The 21,408-nt window shown below is 40.4% G+C and overlaps 1 protein-coding gene and 1 non-coding gene across 5 annotated transcripts in view; one reads left to right on the forward strand and one right to left on the reverse strand.

The window, feature by feature from the left end:
- The window catches only part of LOC117470345 (cytoplasmic dynein 2 heavy chain 1), a 112,430-nt gene that overhangs the window by 75,941 nt on the left and 15,081 nt on the right, over nt 1-21,408 (forward strand). For all 4 annotated transcript variants that reach the window (XM_034115089.1, XM_034115092.1, XM_034115091.1 and 1 more), the window contains 8 exons: nt 3,703-3,863; nt 4,752-4,877; nt 9,350-9,460; nt 11,640-11,709; nt 12,229-12,314; nt 17,130-17,205; nt 17,742-17,968; nt 18,984-19,088. In XM_034115089.1, the coding sequence (XP_033970980.1) occupies nt 3,703-3,863; nt 4,752-4,877; nt 9,350-9,460; nt 11,640-11,709; nt 12,229-12,314; nt 17,130-17,205; nt 17,742-17,968; nt 18,984-19,088 (962 nt within the window). The remainder of the gene's footprint in view (nt 1-3,702; nt 3,864-4,751; nt 4,878-9,349; nt 9,461-11,639; nt 11,710-12,228; nt 12,315-17,129; nt 17,206-17,741; nt 17,969-18,983; nt 19,089-21,408) is intronic.
- Nucleotides 385-457, reverse strand: trnam-cau. The gene has a single exon. It is a non-coding gene; the product is annotated as a tRNA-Met (tRNA).

Raw genomic sequence — 21,408 nt, forward strand, 5'->3', positions numbered from 1 at the left:
GGTGCATTGTGTCATGACCCAGCACTGAAGCAGTGACAAATTACGGGGAGAGCTGGTTGATGAACGCAATACCAAGAATGTAACTGCAAACATAAAAAAGAAATGATAATACACTTAATTTGCTTGTCAGTTTATTCAGTGGTGAACGTGTGCATGGATGAGTGTGATGCAGTGTGTCAGGGACTTACAATGGACAGCGTCAAACAAACAAAGATGAATGGTGGTGTAGTGATAATGGATTGTTCACAGGAGAACTGCCCAGCTCGGGAGTCTGGTATGTTTAGTTTCTTTCCTTTGTCATAAGCTCTATGTTTTTTATAGATGTTTTTATCCTTAAGCAGTATGTCTCCTCATAGATTTTTGTATCTCTATTTTTTAAAACACTGCCCCGTGTGAGGCTTGAACTCACGACCTTCAGATTATGAGACTGACGCGCTGCCAACTGCGCCAACGAGGCTGGGAAAGTGAATGTGTTATTTATTTTTGTATAGATCTGAGCATCTCGTTCCGTCTGTTGATCAACAAGGCCTGAAAGTTGTGTTCGGTGAGTTTGACAAACATGTTTTTTTTTGTACATGTCTAAGCAACTTAAGAAGTCAGTCCTACCATCCAAATCTTTTCTGCAGTTTATCACAGCAGTCCAGACATCTCTTTCTATGCTACTCTTACCCTTATGGTGGGCGTATACGGGGGCATCCTTATCGGAAGTCGGAACCAGATCAACTAGCTCCTTTCTAAGCGTATGATCAGTAGTCTGAGTTACCTTTGGATGTGTGAGCTTCTTACCCTAGCTCCAAGGATGAGCCAATTCACCCTACTAAGGAAACTCATTCTCACCAATTGTACGTGCAATCTCATTCTCTTGGTCCCTACCCTAAGCCTATGGCAATAGGTGAGGGTGGTAAACTAAATTGACTGGTAAATAAAAAAAAGAAACCTATAATTGTCTGAACCAGCTGTAAGATGTGTGTTCTTATACTGTACTTCATTTCCCTAACAACGACAAAAGAGATAGAAATACAGTCCTGGGATGACAGTGAGGTACTGTGTGTCAGAATCCTATGCTGGACAGTTTAAAAAAACAATGATGAGCTGGAGTGTTGCTGGACTCAGAGCAGCTTTAGGGTATTCATAAATGCATAACAAATAAGATGATATGACCCTGGTGCTGCCTACACTAGCAATGAGACCGGGAAAATAAGTGAACATGTCAAGTTGACCTCACACATCCATATTTGAAAATGTTTGTTTATTGGACATTAAGAGAGCACTTTGGTAAAAAGAACAACGTGTTTGCCAAACAGAATGGAAGGGAGATGATAAAGACAGAGAGAAAGGGAACACTTGTGTGAGCCAGAATACCTTGGCTGCCTTGTTTCCTACTGATAGCAAAAAGCTCTATTGACAGAAACTCAGCATCAGCTGTTGTGCAGCTGACACTTAGTGCTAATAATAATACTGGGGAGTGGAGGGGCTCACTCCAGCCTTTGTGTGTGCCTATTTGTATATCTGTGTTGATGGGGATCCATTACATCCATCTCTCTTGTCTTTAAAGGTGTTTTTTTTATTTGCACCACATTGACTATGTAGTGACTTTCTCAGTTCATTCATTCATTCTTGTTTTATCGTAATTCATTTTCTTAAAACTATCTGCACTGTTGAAAAGCTCAAACTTACAGTATTTAGATTTAGGATACTGGCTAACTCCTGGCCAAATGAAGCTGTAAGATTTATTGTCAAATATATGAAAAGTAAAACGATCGCGCACCATCCTTTTGTGCGTTCCACTTTGTTTGTCTAAGTGTCTTTTGATGTACGTATATGTACTCCTGAGTTTGTGGGTGTCGACAGCCGGCCTTTCTGACGCTCATATTCTTTAAAAGTGTGCGTCGGTGTGTACATTCAAGCTAATTCCCTGAGGGCACAAGTGTCACTCTTCATGTTCCTTTGTGGGCAGTTGTAATAATAAACAAACACACTATCCTGATTAAGAGATAGTCCTCACACTCCTTGAACACCCAGTGAACCCCTTGATGAAGGTGTAGTGTGTACAAGTTATGTGGGTGAGAGCGTGTGTCTGAATGATAGAGAGACAGACAGATTAAATAAAGAACAGGAGAGCAGACGATGTTGTGTGTATGTGTATGTGTTTTTGGCAGTAAATCAGTATGCTAATGAGGCATGGTCTGTAATCCTCTTATAGCTAATCTCGCTCAATCCCCCCAGTCCAGGCCTGGGCACTGTTCATGCACACAGGCATGCCTGGGTGAAAACACACACACACACACACACACACACACACACACACACACACACACACACACACACACACACACACACACACACACACACACACACACACACACACACACACACACACACACACACACACACACACACACACACACACACACACACACACACACACTTGCTCTCTGTACTTTTCAAAAATACAAACCTCTTTCAAATATCCACAAAAAAAGCATCTCTCTCTGTCATTCAGTTATTGTTCTTATCAATCAATAAGACATTGTTTTTTTTTACAATTAATCTGAATTTATGCTCATTATTTCATAGCTATGCAGTCAGTGTTTCCTCCACTAAACAGTGTTTGAACCACAGGGAGCATATAGCACGGCCTTTTTAGTGGCACGGCCTTATGTGTGTAATAAAAGCCAAGGTGAACGTTCCTACTCACAGACAGAGGATGCTGGTCTGCAGCACGAATACTGATCACCTTCCCATGTCAAAGGTGCTTGTGCACGTATTTCTGCATACGCACATTCTTTATATGCTCCCTTCTTTTGTAGTCAGACATCAAAAGTCATGTGGTCAGATGACTGTTTTGCTCAGAGTTGCCATGGTGATGTATATCAAAAGGTCGCTCTGAGATGTTCTCTAGCAAGACCTTTTGTGCGTGCAAGTATGTATACTTCAAGTGGAGCAGATTTCATTTGGCAAGAGAAAACTAAAGTGTGTGTGTGTGTGTGTGTGTGTGTGACAAAGATATCCACTGATGTGTGAATAACGTCATGGAGGAATTTCTAAGACAGCCACTCACACGGTGTGAGCCTGTGCCACTGCTTGTGTGTCACTATTAGCCCATATCTGACTCATAACATTACAGCAGGATTAGAGCCTAATGCTCAGTGAGAAAAACGCACAAATGCAGACACACACTGAGGCACATAGAGAAAGACCCTGGCTCCTCGACACCAGGAGGCTGACAAGGTATTCTTCTGCTATGTGTGATGAATACTGCTGCATACCTAGCACTCAGTATGCACAGCACATCTCGCTCCTAATCTCTCTCGCTCTGTCTCTTCCTCTTGTGCCCTCTCTCTTTCTTTCTCCATCAACGCTTCTCTTCTTCTTTTTCTTTTCATTTCCCCAACCTCCCTTCCCCATCACCCTCCTTTAGGCACTGTCTACCTCTCCCTGTTCATGCCCTCCCTTTGTCTCCCTGTCATCGTTTTCTGCTTGATTTGTCTACCCATGGTCTCTTTTCCCATCTACCCTCCCCAAAAGCCCCTTTCAGTGCTGTTTTTCTCCTTATATATCCATTCCTGGTAAACCCTCTCTCTGCAGAACTTCCAGTTTTGAGCAGCATAACAACTTTAAATGCAATGTTGAAACACTCTTCACAGATATGTATTTCACACCCTTCATGCTCCTATTATCCCCCTCTCCTTGTCTCTGCAGGTATGAAAGAGCTCTCCCCCCCTCCTCTGAACCTCCGCCGTCTCTACGCTGAGACATTAGAATTGGAGCCTGTGTTGATCACCATCTCTCCAGGGGCAGACCCGTCCCAGGAGCTCGCAGAACTGGCAGCCGAAACCGTGGGCAGGGAAAACTATCATGAGGTAGAGTCTAACAGGATAACATGGGAACAAATCATAGTAGGTTGTGAGGTGCAATGTGATATTTTCCAAAAGAATACCCAGAGTAGATCTAAATAGTCGTCCATGGAAATGGGCAAAAGGATGGAGCTATTGAGACATAACTCTTGGTTAAGTTCATCAAGTTTTATGAAATTCTCTGACTTGTCCCCCTTCACTGTCTTCAAAAAGCATAACAAATACATACAAGAGCCATGCCATTGCTTATCATGATATATTCCTTTATTACAGTTATATTTCTAAGAATTATGGCTCGTCCTTCAGTTTTGAATATCCATGTCAAAACTTGTTCACCTAATTGCGGTTTGTCTCATTTGCAACCTTTAAAATATGTGCTTTTTTGGTCTCTGTTAAATATATTTGTCTCAGTATGCAACCTTCCTACAATCAACTTAAAAAAAATTAGCACTCAAATTCATTTGACAATATACCGTAGCGAATATGAGTCTTATCCAAGATGATCCAATTGACAGTTAAACATATTTTTACAATGTAACTACAACCATGTATATTTGAATCCATATACAGCAGGGCACGAGGGACGTACATGCTGCGTTTCTCTCACATGGGCGCTGCGTATATCATTACTCAAACTCAAATTGGTTACATATAAATCTGATTAATTATGAATTACCAGCCTCGATGTGGGAACTCTATTAATATAAATCCCACTGGGAATTCCACTTTGCAGGTATGTCATCGTTCGTCCCACTGAGACGAGAGAAATCATTTCAAATATTGAATCAGATTATCTGCCCCCCGAATTGTTGATGTAGAATCAAATGTTCCTTCCCATTGCTTCTGTTTCCCCCCCCCCCCCCCCTACCTCCCCCACTGTCTCTGTGTGTCTAGATCTCCATGGGTCAGGGCCAGGCTGATGTGGCCTTAGCGACACTCAGAGAAAGTTCCAGAAATGGAGAATGGCTTTGCCTGAAAAACCTTCACCTCGTCACTTCATGGCTACCGCTCCTGGAAAAAGTAAGTGCTCTGTGTCTAAGATCCTGTGTGTGGTAAGTCAATTACTGTTGGATATACAGTTACAACATAGATATGTGTAGGAGTTCGTCATTTGTGTTTTCTCTGTAGTGCTTTTTGTTCGAGGGTGGTTGTGTGTAATATTCGGTGTATCTCTAAATATTATACACCTGAGATTTATCCTTGTTGATCAATTGAAGGAGAGACGGATGAAATTGATAGTGAAACCCCACATGTTATATATACTTGTGGATATATATGTTTAGGTATGGATGTGTGCCTGTCAGGGGCGTTGCCTGGACCTGAAAACATTCGGGACTTAGCCCACAGTGGCGGCGGCACTACAGTGGCATTTTTTACTGCAACACTCCCCACACGCACACACACAGTACACCCGCGACTGTTACAATGAAGGCTCGATAATCAGCTCACGGCATATAGGCAGGGGTAAAGTGGTATTTTTTATGAGTGGGGGGCTCACCTCCTCTAGGGGGGTCCGGGGGGATGCTCCCCCGGGAAGATTTTTTTTTAAATATTGAAGTTAAATGCATCAATCTGGTGCACTTTGAGAGCAAAATGAAGAGATCTATGGATACCTCTCTCAACACCCATATGAAGCAGAACTGTAAACAGATGTTCTTTTTCTTTATGGATATTTTACTAATCACTCCCCTTTTAAACTCTATTCTTGTTTTACTGCCATATAGTATTTCATAACTGTTTTTCCTTTATTCTCTTTTTTTTAATAACTATAATGATCATATGAAGGTGTGCCGCAGAAATAATATTTTGAATAATTTGTGACCAAACCGTTTGAGACCCACTGAGATAACTTAGACTAAAGATAAGTATCTAAACACTCAGAGAGTCCTTTAGCTCACCTGAGTCTCTCAGTCTGAGAGGAGAGGACTCTCCTCCAGCTTGTTGTGGAACAAACAGCTCCTTATGTCCGTTAGTGCAGCTAGCTAACCAGATGCTAACAACACGGTCCATGCTGGCACCTCCCTCCCTCCCCCTCTCTCCCTCTCTCCCCCTCTCTCTCTCTCTATCACACTAAATGCGCTATTGCCACACACACACACAGAGCCGAGCTTGAATGACACAAGCACACGTTTTTTCCATGCAACTCTCTGATTGGTCTGGTGTCATGCCTCTGTTGCATTCACTGAACACGGGAAATTACAGTGCTGCCGTCCTCTCGTGTCATGATGAGGTTCACGTAAAGCACGGTTAATGTATTATATTATTGAGGGAGAATTGTCCGGGGCTACAGAAAAAACATTCGGGGCTAAAGCCCCGGATGCCCAGGCCAGGCGACGCCACTGGTGCCTGTCAACTGAACCATTGCATTAAGGAGCAGTGCTTTAACATTTACTGTAAATAGATATAATACTGCAGTCACATTTGTGCAAAGCGAGGTAAGCATCAGGAGCCGTGGGTAGGGAAAGACAAATCACAGAATATAGACATGTAGTTCGATTACATGATGCAATGATCCATCGATGGGACTATATTCAAATAATACGAAAATAATAAGATAAGATGTACTTTATTGATCCATTGAAACCATTCTAAAATTGTAACATCTCAAAATAGAAATAAAACAGCATTAGAGAGTAGAAAATATACAAGTTGACCGTGAAAATAGAAAATCTTCATAAATAAAACACAATCGAAGGGCCAATTTTCAGTAAACACAATATAATGCATGATATTAGTTACATTAAGTGTGCATATTCATCACAACTTCTAAAGTGAATCACGCACCTCTTCACATCACCTCAAGGCCAGAGTTCCTGGTAGGTAGAGTTTGGGTTTAAGGTCCGTTAAGATCAGTTGAAAAGGCATGGAGTATGTTGTGCACCTAAAGTGTGTTCCTAGCGTCATGCTGCTTGTCTGTGTTACTTTTTATATTACAATATTGCAACACAAAAACACAAGTACACATTCTGTTGGCTGTCCAAATGTCCATATCTTAGATCTTCTGTCCTCTAACTGCACAAACACAATGGCCTTTGCTTGTCCGACCGTATGAGTCTCTCTGCTGTTTGTGTGGCTGTGTGTGTGTGTGTGTGTGTGTGTGTGTGTGTGTGTGTGTGTGTGTGTGTGTGTGCGTGTGCGTGTGTGTGTGTGTTTGTTTTGCTGTGTCTAAGGGCACATATGCATGTATATGAGTGTGTTTGTATCATGTTTGCTTTGCAGTGCATACCCGTGTGTGTCATCCATAGGGCTCATGTTACTCATCCTGTATGCTGTTGTCATTGTGTACTGTATATGTGCTTGTATGTCACATTACATTGGGTGTGTTATAATGATGTGTGTCTTCCACTTTAACCGTGTTGATGTGTGTCTGTGTGCTTCACCTGCGGTTCTTTTTAGTGCTGTATCACTGCAGCAGGTCATATCTCACTTTGCAGCACAGCTGTTAGCAGCAGTGATTGGCCTGTGTGTCTGCCCTCACCTGTGTGTGTGTTGGTGAGAAAGCGTGTGTGTGTGTGTGTGTGTGTGTGTGTGTGTGTGTGTGTGAGAAAGTGTATGTGAGAAAGTGTATGTGTTACTTTGTGTGTGAGAAAGTGTATGTGTTACTTTGTGTGTGTGAATGTATGTGCATGCCTCGGGTTAGCTTGAGGTCCCTCCTGTCCAGAAATGTTGCCGCTGCCGGTGTGACCCAAAGCATAGCTTAGTACCTCTCCTCCTCTACTTTTGTAATTCTCTCTTCAACTCTCCTCACCCCTCTCTCTTTTCTCCATTTGCCTCCACCTCAACATCCCAGCTATTTTCTTTCCTCACCAGTTGTTCGTATCACTCCTCTTTCCCCCTCTCATATTGTAGAACTAAAACGCTCATTCCACCGGTTCCTTTCTTTGTCACTGTTTCAATGTCTCGCTTTTTGCCCAACAACCGATGAGGTTGTGGTCTCGGCAGCGGAGCTTGAAATGAAAAACTGACGCAACAAGGGGATCGAGGGAGGCAGTATGCATAGGAAAAGAAAGAATGAAGACATAGTGGATATTAAAGGAGGGATGTAGGGTAAGAGGATCTGAGCCTCAGCTTGCAGGTGGAAATTCGACTAATCCAGTGTTTTGTTTTAGTTTTAGTTTTTGTATCTGCCTCTCTTTCTGTGTTTCTGTCCATCTGCTGAGTCTTACTCTATCTAAATGTAGTTTCTTAATTTTCCCGCTTCTTTCTTGCCATCTGTCTCTCCGGTCCTATCCCTCCAAAACCCAGTTGGTCATTTAGAGAGAGGAGAAGGAGGGGAAGAGACACAGCGAAAGGGGAGCGGTCAGTGTTCATAATTGAAGTTGGCGGTCCAGATGTCCTCTCATCCCTGTCTGCTCAGATTCTTCCACTTGTCTCATTTTTATCATCATCCACTTCATCCATCTATGTATCTATCGCTCTAAATGTCTCTCAGCCTGCCAGTCACAATGTAATGAAATTAAAAACAGATAGAAGTGGATTGTAATAAATAAATCACATCTATTGTCATCTGATTTTCATCACTGGTCAAATCATTGTGATAGGATTGTTTTAGGAGAAACTGAATTGAATGATTCCTATCTCTACTGTGGAGATGCAACTTTCGTCATCAAAAATGACTGGAAATGAAGCCTGTTGAGGTTTTCTATTAACAGCATAAGAGTGTTGTGTCTTTCACACACTGTGCGTCTGAACAATACAAACATATATTATCAAAAGAAAGGTTGGGATGTGATGGCTTTTTTTTCATTTGTAAATATCTCTGTCTTGCATTTTCTCAAGATATTTTCACTTGCTCTGGTGAAATTCTGCTTGACAACACATGGGACACACACACACAGATACAAACACACACACACGCATATACATACTCAATGACAGAAGGAGGAATTTTCTTAGAAGGATGTCACTTCTTGTGTTCTTTGAGTTTCTGTGATCATGTGTGATTGCAGGTTTCAAATGATGCAGAAACACATTGATTACAAGTGTGTGTGTGTGTGTGTGTGGTGTGTGTGTGTGTGTGTGTGTGAGAACCCAATCAGATGACACAAGACCCTAAGGTGCCAGAATGCTATTTTTAACCACAAGTCTTTGAGAAAGAAGGAAAGAGAGAAGGAAGGAATGTCAGAAGAGAAGTGGGGAGAGAGAGCTGGAGAGTGAGACGAGGAGACAGCAACATGGGGAGGGGGGAGGGGTTAATGAAGGTTGAATGGCAACTATTATTTTAAGTTGGGAGCCTGTGTAATAAAGTGTATGGAACATGTGTGCATTCAAAGGCTCAAGTCTTGTGTAATTGTATTTATAAATATATGCGTTGTATGATTCGAGAAATAGTATATGAGTGTGTTTGCATATGTGTGTGAGGCTGGGCATGAGTGTATAAAAGGAGAACTTCGCTCAGAGTTGTTTCTACTGCCAGATAGTTCTGCACAGGTCGTCTGCTCTCCTGTGGTGATCTCTTAATGTCTAATGTGTCTGCTGTCCTTCCTCCACAGGAGCTAAATGTGCTACATCCCAAAGCAGGCTTCCGTCTCTGGCTGACAGCTGAAGTTCACCCCCGATTTCCTCCCATACTGCTGCAGTCCAGCCTCAAAATCACTTATGAGGTAAACACACACACATGTATTCAGGCATAGAAACAAACGCCGAAATACTACAATATCGTATGATGAAGTTTAGTGTTATTTAGCATTGACCTAACTGGTCTTAACACAAACATGCTCCCACATGTTTGCAGGAACACTTAGCACTAATGCTCACTACAATGTTTTATTCACATACAGTGTCATTTTCCCAAATACAGGCTGTGTGTCTCTGAATCTCTTCAGAAGGCAGTCATATTTGTCTGAGCCCTGGTGTGTGAAGTTAACAGGCTAATGCATACTAAGAAGAGTGTAGGATGTGTGGAAAGGTCATGCTACAGACGCGATGCAGCCGTATATACTGTACATTTGCAAGGAGCAGAGGCCTGCAGCTTGTGTGGTAGTGATGCGTGTTTTAGTGTTAAATCTGATGGGAGTCATGCTCAAGGGGTTAGCTGCTTCGGCAGCCAAGCATGCTGCACAAACGCCCCAACCCCTCCCTCCCTCCTCTCTATCTGTCTGATTTTCCTTTTTTCTCTCATCTCACTCTTTCATGGGCATACTTATTGACATTTTTTAAAAATTCTGACACAAATCCTGAACACATTCCCAAAGTCACTGTCATTTATCATTTCCCAACTGTAGGACAAGAAAGTGTATTTTTTTCTAAACCAACGATACACTGTACATAAACTGATAATATGGATGTTTTTAGTGTGTCAGTGTCATTGTATCTGGATTGTACAGAGCTGATATAAACAAAGTGAAAACTGTTCTAACACAGTGACTACAACTTCTCCATCAAAAACCTAAATACCTTACTCAATTCCACTTTGCAGATTAGTCTTGGCTTACAGACTAAACCAGCATCTCAAAGAGCAGATATTGAAAGTTTGAATTGGCAGTGAAGATGCAAAGATCCTGAAAGAACAAACTCCATGAGAACATTTTAATGGAAGAAAAGGGTTATTTAATTGTTTGTTTTGTTTAAGTGTCTAAAAGCAGAGTTTACTTATAGTATGGGTGAATAAAAGCATGATCTGTATCAGGGATGCATGTATGCTGCAGTTTAGCAGAGAGAGTAAAATTCCAACTGACACGATGTAAAACTTAAAAAAGTAAGCATCTTGCAAAAACGCGTAATCTGCTGACGTTGGCAACATATCTCATGTTTTTGTTGTAATAGTTGTTCTTGTGAAATGCAGTGCACATACATTAGGCTGTGTGTGTTATCAGAGCCAACAGATGGATGAGCCAAATGTTCAGCAAAGCTGTTAATGTGTGATCTGATGTCAATGTATGCTCATTGTTTCTATTCTAAAAAGAGCATCATGTTGCCGGAGGAACCACATGTACAGTGAACTGTTCAGAGATACAGTATGGGCTGACTCATGAACTGTAGAGAATATACTAACTAAAGTACAGTATAACACAGGAAGACACTGTGGGTGGCAAAGGCTGCTGGGTATCCAACACTGAAGTAACAATATGTTTTCAATGTATTCTTAGACTCCTGTTTTAATGAACAGAGACACAAACGGGCTACAAATTGCTTTAACAAAAGGTAGTTGCAAATGTCAAATGTTTCCTGGTCCTACAAAGTAAGTTTGAGCTGGAATTATCACCTGACACGTTGAATTGCATTTACATCTTCGTTTTGGTCTTGCCAGTCGCACATATTTGATGAATAATTTGAGAATCATAGCCTTTAGGCATGTCAGTATAACACACTACCAATTATTCACAATAATACAAGCTCACATGTAATTAAAATATATAAAAATGTCACTGACACACTGAAAAATCTGAATCTTGATCTGTTATAGCTTCTTGGTCCAGGTCGTATCCCCTCCCGTTTGCTGGATGGACAATCTTGTCTTAAAGCTCCTAGTAAACAGAAGATCCCCGGTTCAAATCCCAGCAGTGCCTTTTTTGTGGTGCACAGACTTTCCATCATCCTTTTATCATGCAGCATATAAGCCTGTCACACATGTTCAGTGTCACCCTTTGCCTTGCCATGCTTCTGTGCTATGGAAGGTTTATGTTTGGATCTTGGAATCTGTTCTTGCATAAAACATCTGAAAGTTGTGGGATATTCCATCATAATAAAACCCTTTTCTTCTTCCCCTTCCTTCCTCTACCCTTGTTGACCTGGTTCCTTTCCTGCCCGTCTATGTTCCTCCCTTTCTTTTGCCATTTCCAGGCTCCTCCCGGGTTGAAGAAAAATCTGCTGAGAACATATGAGTCCTGGACTCCGGAGCAGATCAGTAAAGGTTGGCTCTTCTCTTCTGCCCCTAAATAATTCTCTAAAGTCAGTTGTTTCAAATGTCCTGTTATTCAAAGGCAACCTTTTGAGTAATGCTATTATATAAATGTGTACACATGCCTCTGCTTTGTGTTTTAAGGAATGAAACAACTAGTTTCAGCTAATGATTTGGCCCTATGCTCTAAGAATGTGTGCTATGTAGTTATTCCAAGTAAAGAAATAGTTCACTTTTGTTTGTTTTATTTACATTGCATATTTTTATGCTAATTCATCCTGTGAACAGATGAATCCCTGCATGTTTGCACATTCTGGGACAGAAATTGAACAGCAGCATATGGGGCTCCAGCACAGCCTTCAGAACAAGTCCACAGCAGAATGCTTGATTATCCTCTGTCCTCTCTGTTGTTTTGTGTTTGATAAATAATTAAAGATTTCTGCCATGAAAGTCCATCAAACACTGACACTGATTATGATTGCCTATTGTAGTTATTTCGGATGTGATAGGCTGATGACTGTTTGTGTGCAGGAGGCATCCTGGCCAGAGCTCAGTCTCTGTTCTGTCTGGCTTGGTTCCATGCTGTCTGCCAAGAGAGACGCAACTACATACCACAGGTAAAATAAACAAACACCCTAACATACACTCAAGTGGCCATAATAATAATAATTATACATTTGATCTATGGAGGGATTTTTGTATGACTGATATTCAAATGATACTTAAAGTTACAGTTACAAATATTCTGAAAAGTTCATGTTGTAGTCAAAGTCCTACAATTTAATCTTAGGACAGTAAACTCAAAGATCTGTAGAATTATAATGTCATTTATAAGAGCAAAAGTATGGCAGAACTTCATAATCAGCCCCTTTTCTTGAATCTTCCTGCCATTCGATTAAAGCTTTTTATGAATTCTACCAGCATTAGCTGCTGTCACATCTGACAACCTAAATTGATGCTTACTGCATAATAATGTGTCTTAATTTCCTTTGAAATCACAAGTTTTTACTTGAATAAACTGTTGGACAGGCCAGCGCCTTGCAAGGAAGCTCCACCATCATTGCTGTATGAATGGGTTTGTGAGAAGTAAATTGTAGAGCGCTTTTTCAGGTAAGCTACAAAGAAGGCAAGGCAAGGCAAGTTTATTTATATAGCACCTTTCAACACAAGGCAATTCAGAGTGCTTTACAAAAATGGAAGACATTAAGAAAATGGCATTTAAAATCAGTCATTAAAAAGAAAAGATAATAAAATAAACATTAAAAGAAAAAATACATGGATAAAAGTTACAGTCCAGTTTAAGATGTGAATAGTTCAATTAAAAGCAGCGGCAAAAAGAAAAGTCTTCAGCCTGGATTTAAAAGTAGTAAGAGTTGCAGCGGACCTGCAGGTTTCTGGGAGTTTGTTCCAGATATTTGGAGCATAATAACTGAACGCTGCTTTACCATGTTTAGTTCTGACTCTGGGGACAGAAAGCTGACCAGTCCCTGAAGACCTGAGAGTTCTGGATGGTTCATAATTTAGCAGCAGGTCAGACATGTATTTTGGGCCTAAACCATTCAAAGCTTTATAAACCAGCAGCAATATTTTGAAATCAATTATCTGACACACAGGAAGCCAGTGTAAGGACTTCAGAACAGGAGTGATGTGATCCACTTTCTTAGTGTTAGTGAGGACTCGAGCAGCAGCGTTCTGAATCAGTTGCAGCTTTCTAATAGATTTTTTAGTGAGACCTGTAAAGACACCATTGCAGTAGTCCAGTCTACTGAAGATAAAAGCATGGACAAGTCTTTCCAAATCCTGCTGTGACATTAGTCTTTTAATCCTAGATATGTTCTTTAGGTTATAGTAGGCTGAAGAAGCAATATAAATGCAGACAATTTACCTTTTAAAACCTAAAGAGTTGCCCACACCCACACAAACCGCAAAAGACTTTGTGTGCACACTGGTTATTACAGGAACAGGAAATGCAGTTCATATTTACAGCACAAATATATACACCACACATCTATACAAATGAATTTATTTTTATTTTGTATCCAGTTAATGAAAAGTACCCAAAACTATACAGATTGACATAAAAAGTCATGGTCAACTAAGGCTGTTTGATTATTGCAAAAATTATAATCACAATTATTTTGTTCAATATTTAGATCCTGATTATTTAAGAGACATGTCTGGAGATAATACAGCAATAAAGACATAATAAAAGTATCATACTGTAAGGTTATGTGCCACAATAAAGGTTTAATCACGTTTATCTTGTATTCATAATCGTAATTGTAGTTGAAATTCGATACATTCCATTGCCTTATCGTAAACGCATTGACACCCAAAGAAATTGTTAAAAAAAAAGGATAACTTTTCCTTTCTTGCCTGGTCAACTCAGACTGAACATTGCCTATTGATCAAAGTGTTTGCGCTGTCATGATATAAAAGCTTGGGAAATACTAAGATGTCATACACAAGGATTTCAAACAAAAATGAGTTCCTGTGATGCTGTTACAGTATATAACAGTATTTCTTATTTGAACTTAAGGGATTTCGATTATAATTCACCACTACATAACAAGAGAGATAGCTGCAATGTCGAGGAACCAAAACTCATATTTGCTTATTATTCTATAATTGAGATGTAAAAAAAACGAAATCCTGTATCTTGTGGGTATAAAGAATGATATCATTTGCATCCCTACAGAGAAAACTAGTTTATTTATTTTCTGAAACCTGAGGCATAGATGAATCAGCACAAAATTAATAGCAAATAAAAAAACATTGAGGGAAATGACGCTGAACAATGAGTTATTGCACTATTGGGAACCTTGCTTCAAAAGAAGACAGGTCTTGCAAATAATCAAATTTGATTACAAAATGAATTGTATCATTTTCTGTATCAAGTTTTTATAGAAGCATTTTAAGTTAATAGGACAATTATTGGACATTTCTGTCCCTGTTCATGTGTACATCAGAGTGTAACACTATGAATGCCTTTCAGGAAAGTCAGACTGTGTGTTATCCCTATATTGAAGCGATTATCAGCTCGCCTCTCAATGACAGCAGGATGTTCTCCCGGCCTTGGACTGTAGCTGTCCAGAAAAGCTCTAAACACTTTGAAAACAAAGTTGTTTGTGTTGAGCATTAGCCTGCTATTACTATGCACAATATTTTATGAAGGTTAGGAAGGAACACAATAAAGCCTTAAGTCCACTAATTAAAGCTTCTAGAGTCTGATTTGTTTAATAAGCTGGTTTGCTTGTGATTAACGAGATTGAGTCCAGGCTAATCAAATATAAAGATGCAAAGACATTTCAACGCAAGCAGAAACGGATGTGGTTGCTCCTGTCATTTCTTGATACTTGCTGCAGTTTTTTGTGTCATCTTTTTACTTACTTACTTTGGGAGCATGTGGATGAGTGGCCGGATGCACTGGGACTCATTTGTGTGCACTGTAGTGTTGCCTTAAAGTGGTCTGTCTAATCGATTGACACAACATGTCTTCAGTTAAAGCACAAAGGCATCTCTTTTGGTCTCTTCTCCAACACACAATCAACATAGATCAGATAATCGTTAACACCAGGGAGATCTGTGGCAGAGAACATGTTATTCTAATTAGATTAGTGTAACATTTGCACACTGAAACAAGACATGTAATGAAACAAGAAACATTGCACGTGTTTCTTCTCTCTCTGTTTCTCCCATTGCCCCAGGCTGTTGCTCCCAATTCTCGCCATTTCCCTTGTGGAGTTGTTTGGGGAAAAAGCAACAATTGATTGCCCTATAAGATTTGACTTTGTTTCTGTCTTTCCATTTCTCTTCCCTCAAATGATCTCACTTTACTTTGCCTACTTGTTCCCCTTCAAGCCTCTTCTTACTGGCCTCCCTCCCTGCCTACTGTTACCTTCTCTCTTCCATTTTTACTTTCTCAATCACTGAATCCCTGGTAAGTGTTTTCATTTGAGATGGTAATGCTGTTTCTCTTCCAAGAACATGATCGCCTCATTATTCAAACCGTCACAGCTCCTTTCGTCCACTCCACCACCACCAGTTACTCCCTCCTTGCTTCATCTGCTTGTCCTCCATCCTTTTCTCATTTACCCCTTTTTTTTTGTATCCCTTTTTTCACCGTTTTTACTAGCGTGTGCAGGCACCACTTCATTTAAAAAGACAGGGGAAAAAGATGTTGAGAGGCAAAGGGAGGAAAGTGAAAAAGAGAGAGATGAAAACAGAAAGACAGAGACATGTGTGAGATTGTGTTCAGCCCTGAAACCCAATTATGTACTTTTCCAACTGAAATGGTAAATTGTGTGAACATGTGTGTGTTGCAGCAGACAGAAGTGTGTGTGTGTGTGTGTGTGTTTATACTTTCTAGTGAATCACGGTAGCACTCACTATCTCAAGCAATCGGAAACATATACACACACAATCAATGTTCACATGCCACACACTTGCACTGTTACCTTATAGGACACATAATGTATATTGAGTCATTCATTGCATAAGCAGCCAACGGTAAAAACATATGCATACATGCACGAGCACATTCTCACTTATACATATGTAAGTACATTTATCAAATATAAAACCATTCTCCACTGTCTGTGAATACACACTCGAGCACAAAATGACTGAACAAACAACTCACACTTAATCATTCAAAGAATTACTGAACTTGCCTACATAGTTTTCCTCCACCTACACCATCAGCCAGTAGATTACAACTGCTGATTGAATAGCAGTGAAGAGCAACAAACACACACTTACAAACTGAACACCCTCACACTTCTGTATGGTTTGTGTAATGGTCAATGTTTCACACTGTGGGTGTGTTATTTTGTGCATACTTACGTGTCTGATTGCATCAGGCTTGTTGTTTTTTTCATCCCTGAAGCCTCAGTTATTATGTCTTCAATCTGTGATCCAAGTCACCGGGTAGCATGTTTTTGTATGTGCAAAAGCTTTGGTGATTGTCCCTCTTAAATGTAAAAGACGTTTTCTTGTGGCCAGACTGGAAAACTCTAAAAAAGTGAATAGTGTTAAACATTACTAACCATAACTCAACAGCTACTGGCTGTTAAGGCAGTTTATATTTGGGGTTGTGCCAGGTTTTTTGAGTGTTATTGTGTAAAATGTTTAACAATCTTGTGGAGGTATTCAGGATGTTTCAAGAGTCTCAAGTATAGCTCATACAGATGGTTGATAGACCCACAACAACATTTGTTCAGAAAAGATATTGACCTACTACCCAGTCTCTAATGATTATCAATAGATGTGTCTTTCATTTCTCAGACTTGGACATGATATCTGGTGTAGAAACATAGGGCTGTCGTGTTATCTTGACTTCAAATAACCCAGTAGTACTTGATGTATTGTGACCCTACAGTCAGTACCATACATTGAAAAGCTTATTTTCCCTCCTTTGTGCCTTTTTCCAGGGTTGGACTAAGTTCTATGAGTTTTCTATGTCGGACCTCCGTGCTGGCTTTGAGATCATCGACAGGCTTTTTGATGGTAGGGGGGCTTCTAACACACATTACAATGCAGTGGAGAGCTCTGCTATGTTGATTTGCTCTGCAGCACCTATGGTAATGAGAACTGGAACCTGTGGGTTCTTTGATCAATTACCTGTTTAATTCAAACTCCCCCAGATAAAGCATGACCTGGACAATGCAGCATTTGCATTTTAATGTTGTGTTTATATGCGAGCCCTTCATTGTATCTCCTTGTGTGTGTGTGTGTGTGTGTGTGTGTGTGTGTGTGTGTGTGTGTGTGTGTGTGTGTGTGTGTGTGTGTGTGTGTGTGTGTGGTGTGTGTGTGGTGTGTGTGTGTGTGTGTGTGTGTGTGTGTGTGTGTGTGTGTGTGTGTGTGTGTGTGTGTGTGTGTGTGTGTGTGTGTGTGTGTGTGTGTGTGTGTGTGTGTGTGTGTGTGTGTGTGTGTGTGTGTGTGTGTGTGTATTTTAGCACAGCCTAAGTGTTCTTTTGTTCTGTGTACCCTTATTACACAGGGTTATAGCTCTCTTTGTGTCTGTGTGTCGTTGTATTTCTAAGGTGGCAAACCTTTCCAGTGGGAGTTTGTCCATGGCCTGTTGGAGAGCGCCATATATGGAGGACGGATCGACAACCCATCTGACCTCCGCATCTTACGCTCCTACCTGGAGCAGTTCTTCTCTGCACGCCTCTTTTCGTCCTCCCTCTCAGCCGGTCAGAGAAAGAGCAGAGGAGGAACTCGCTTCTTTCCACCTCAGATCAGCCTCCCGAACTCTTGCTCAGTTTTGGTAGGTTTTGAGGATGACACAGTGACACAATGTGGTTGGCAAGAATAGATGCAGGATTATATAGTACAGCTACAAGACATTTATTACAGCTACAGAGAAAAAACAAGCATATTGTATATATATTGTTTTTCTACATTAAGCACTCAGGGAAGCAAACACATTAAAAATAAAATTATAATAAATAAATGCACCTTATCTTTTCGCTTACTAGATTTCCAATAGGTAGTTTTGTATTGAATGTGTATTAGTTGATGTTGTGTTTGCTTCATTTTAAGTTAGTTTATAACGTAGCCTCATGTTCACTCACTTGGATTTGTTATTCCATTGCTTTATGTTACCTTTCCATTATATTGATGCTAGATGCTAAGTATACGTAAAAGAAAAACACAATTAAAAGTGGACATCTATACCCTAAACTATTAATTAGATGTCTTTGAAAGTAGATCCATTAAGAGACCATTTGGTAAGTCAATGTGGAAATCTATATTTTAAAATCAATGTGACAGTCACTAGTAAGTCAGAGTTCATTTTAAGTATTTAAAGTACTTTGTGTGCCATACTGACATTATTAGATCAAACCATAAAAACAATTCACTTTATGCAAGACAGTATAGCATGAGTTGATGAAGATGACAGAGACTACTAGAATTATTATTATTTATTTTTTATTTTTTTTATTTTGTATTATTATTTTTTGTACTTTGTTATAATTATTATTATGAGTGAAAAAAAAAATATATATATATTATTATTATTGTTGTATGTTTTGTTTCTGACATGTTCAATAAATTGACTAAAAAAAAAAAAGTTATCCTAAACTCCAACACAGAAATCTAACTGTTAATAATCTTAGTGTGCTACGAGTTCAACTTGTTTCAACTTAAAAGCGCATGTTGCTACAGTAGTAGATGCTGACGTATTATCTGGTGTCTTTGATCTGTAATAAAACAAAAAAGAGGGCATGTAAGTGCATCTCTGTGTGACCTGTAGAAGATTAATCTTTGTTTATTCCCAGGACTACCGCAGCGTAATAGAGAATCTCCCAGAAGACGACAGACCTGCATTCTTTGGTCTGCCTGCTAACATAGAGAGATCCTCCCAGAGAATCATCAGCTCCCAGGTGCACTAACACACACACACACACACACACAAACATTCATACAGACACACAGCCACAGCCACCTGCTTTTCCCACAAACACACACACACCACCAAACAACCTTCATATTTTCTTCAATTATGCAGAGAAATAAATCAACTGGCACACACACAGACATTTCCCCATATGCTTATACAAACTTACAGGCGATTTCACATTGCAGAAATACACTAGCGCACATTTTACACTGTTCATGCTCATAGAAACACATTTATTTATCTACATGCCACTACACAAACAGACATTCTTACACTTTTGTTCTTTCTTAAATCTCTACTCTGTGAGTCGGTAGCTCCTGTAAAAAGTTTTTCTCCTTCACTGCACTCTTTGTACAGGAAGGCAATTTATCTCTCAATTACTGTTCAAATTACAGAGTTGATTACTCAACCAGATTGTAGACGAACCCTGTGCTGTTACGTTGTATAACAATGCAGTTATTTCAGTTTCATCAGTCTAAATTCTAAGTTTGTGTGTGTGTTTGAGTGTGTGGGTTACAGTGCATAAGGTTTGTGTGCGTTTACCCTTCAAACAAACCCACAATTCGAGTCATGCTGCGGGGAACCACCTCCGTCGTGGAGGCAAACAGGCAGTTTATTTTAGGGTCAAGACTTCAATTTAAGGTTGAAGCCTTTTACCAAGCATTCATCCGTTTCCATTTATTTCACTATGAAATAAAATTCACTTGCAGAGACATGGGTAATCCATCACATATAATATCACGTCTGCTTTCATTGTTTGTGTCAAGGTTATGTTGTCATTGTGTGGTCATTGCGTTTGTGGTGTAATCCGATTTTTAAAACTCCACACTGCAGCAATAATGGAACATCAAATAAATAGTGAATTGTTCAACAGTCTTCAAAAAGTGTAAAGGTGGTCAATACAGAGAATTACCCATCTACTGTAAAGGTTAGACATGCGAGTTTAAAGGTGAAGGCAACGTTTCTCGACCTTGGATTTGCTTCACATATTTTAACTGATATTTCTACAGTATCACTATAAAATCTAAAATCAATCTCTGTTAGTCTGATCCTGAAACCAAGAACCGCGGTCATGCACGAGAAAAGAGAGGGACCCCTTATGTTGTGAATCTGCTTAGGGTTCTTTTTTCGTCTATTGGTCTGTTTGCAGCGTATGAGCGCATGTGTGTTTGCAGATGGTCTGCAATATTGAAGCTCATGTTGTCATGAATTATCATTGTGTGTGTGTGTGTGTGTGTGTGTGTGTGTGTGTGTGTGTGTGTGTGTGTGTGTGTGTGTGTGTGTGTGTGTGTGTGTGTGTGTGTGTGTGGGTGTGGGTGTGGGTGTGGGTGTGTGTGTGGATGGCTGATGGTCACTGCAGACTCTGATGTAACTTAACGCAATACGCTGAAACGTATAACAAATGGATTATTTTACTGTCATGTGTATGCGAGTGTGTGTGTGTTTATCAAAACCGACAGATGGAGATTTGAGAGATGACAAAGACAGGATGTAGATCTAGATTGCACAGTGCATGACTGGACTGCTCTCTTTTGATTTGTTTCTTGCACGATTGAGAAATGGTAGCAAAAAAACACACACACACACATATTGTACAGTATATGCTTTCATTATAAATTGAGATGGAGACAGCTTGTGTATACAGTCCTCCTGTGGGTGGTAATGCATTTAACTTTATTCAAACTGTCACTGTGGTCTGCTGATCACCGGAACCACCAATGTAGCCACCAATGTAGCCACCAAATCCCACGAGGCCAAAGTGTGTGTGTGTGTGTGTGTGTGTGTGTGTGTGTGTGTGTGTGTGTGTGTGTGTGTGTGTGTGTGTGTGTGTGTGTGTGTGTGTGTGTGTGTGTGTGTGTGTGTGTGTGTGTGTGTGTGTGTGTGTGTGTGTGTGTGTGTGTGTGTGTGTGTGTGTGTGTGTGTGTGTGTGTGTGTGTGTGTGTGTGTGTGTGTGTGTGTGTGTGTGCGTGCGTGCGTGCGTGCGTGCGTGCGTGCGTGCGTGCGTGCGTGCGTGCGTGCGTGCGTGCGTGCGTGCGTGCGTGCGTGTGTGTGTGTGTGTTCGACTGTGTCTTTATCCACCTCTCTCCCCTACTTGTGATTGTCTCCCCCTCCCTCCTGTCATTTGTCACTGTCACGTTCATGCTCTCTCTCCTTTTCTCTCTTTACCTCTCTTTGTGCCCTCTCCTCTCCCTTAAGACTATTGTCACTGTCTGTGGGTTGGGCACTTAACCACACACACATGCACACACACACACTGAACAGAGTTGTGTTGGTGGACGCCATTTCAAATAAATGCATAGGCT

This window comes from Trematomus bernacchii, unplaced genomic scaffold (assembly GCF_902827165.1).
Source record: "Trematomus bernacchii unplaced genomic scaffold, fTreBer1.1, whole genome shotgun sequence".
In the NCBI taxonomy this organism is placed as follows: domain Eukaryota; kingdom Metazoa; phylum Chordata; class Actinopteri; order Perciformes; family Nototheniidae; genus Trematomus; species Trematomus bernacchii.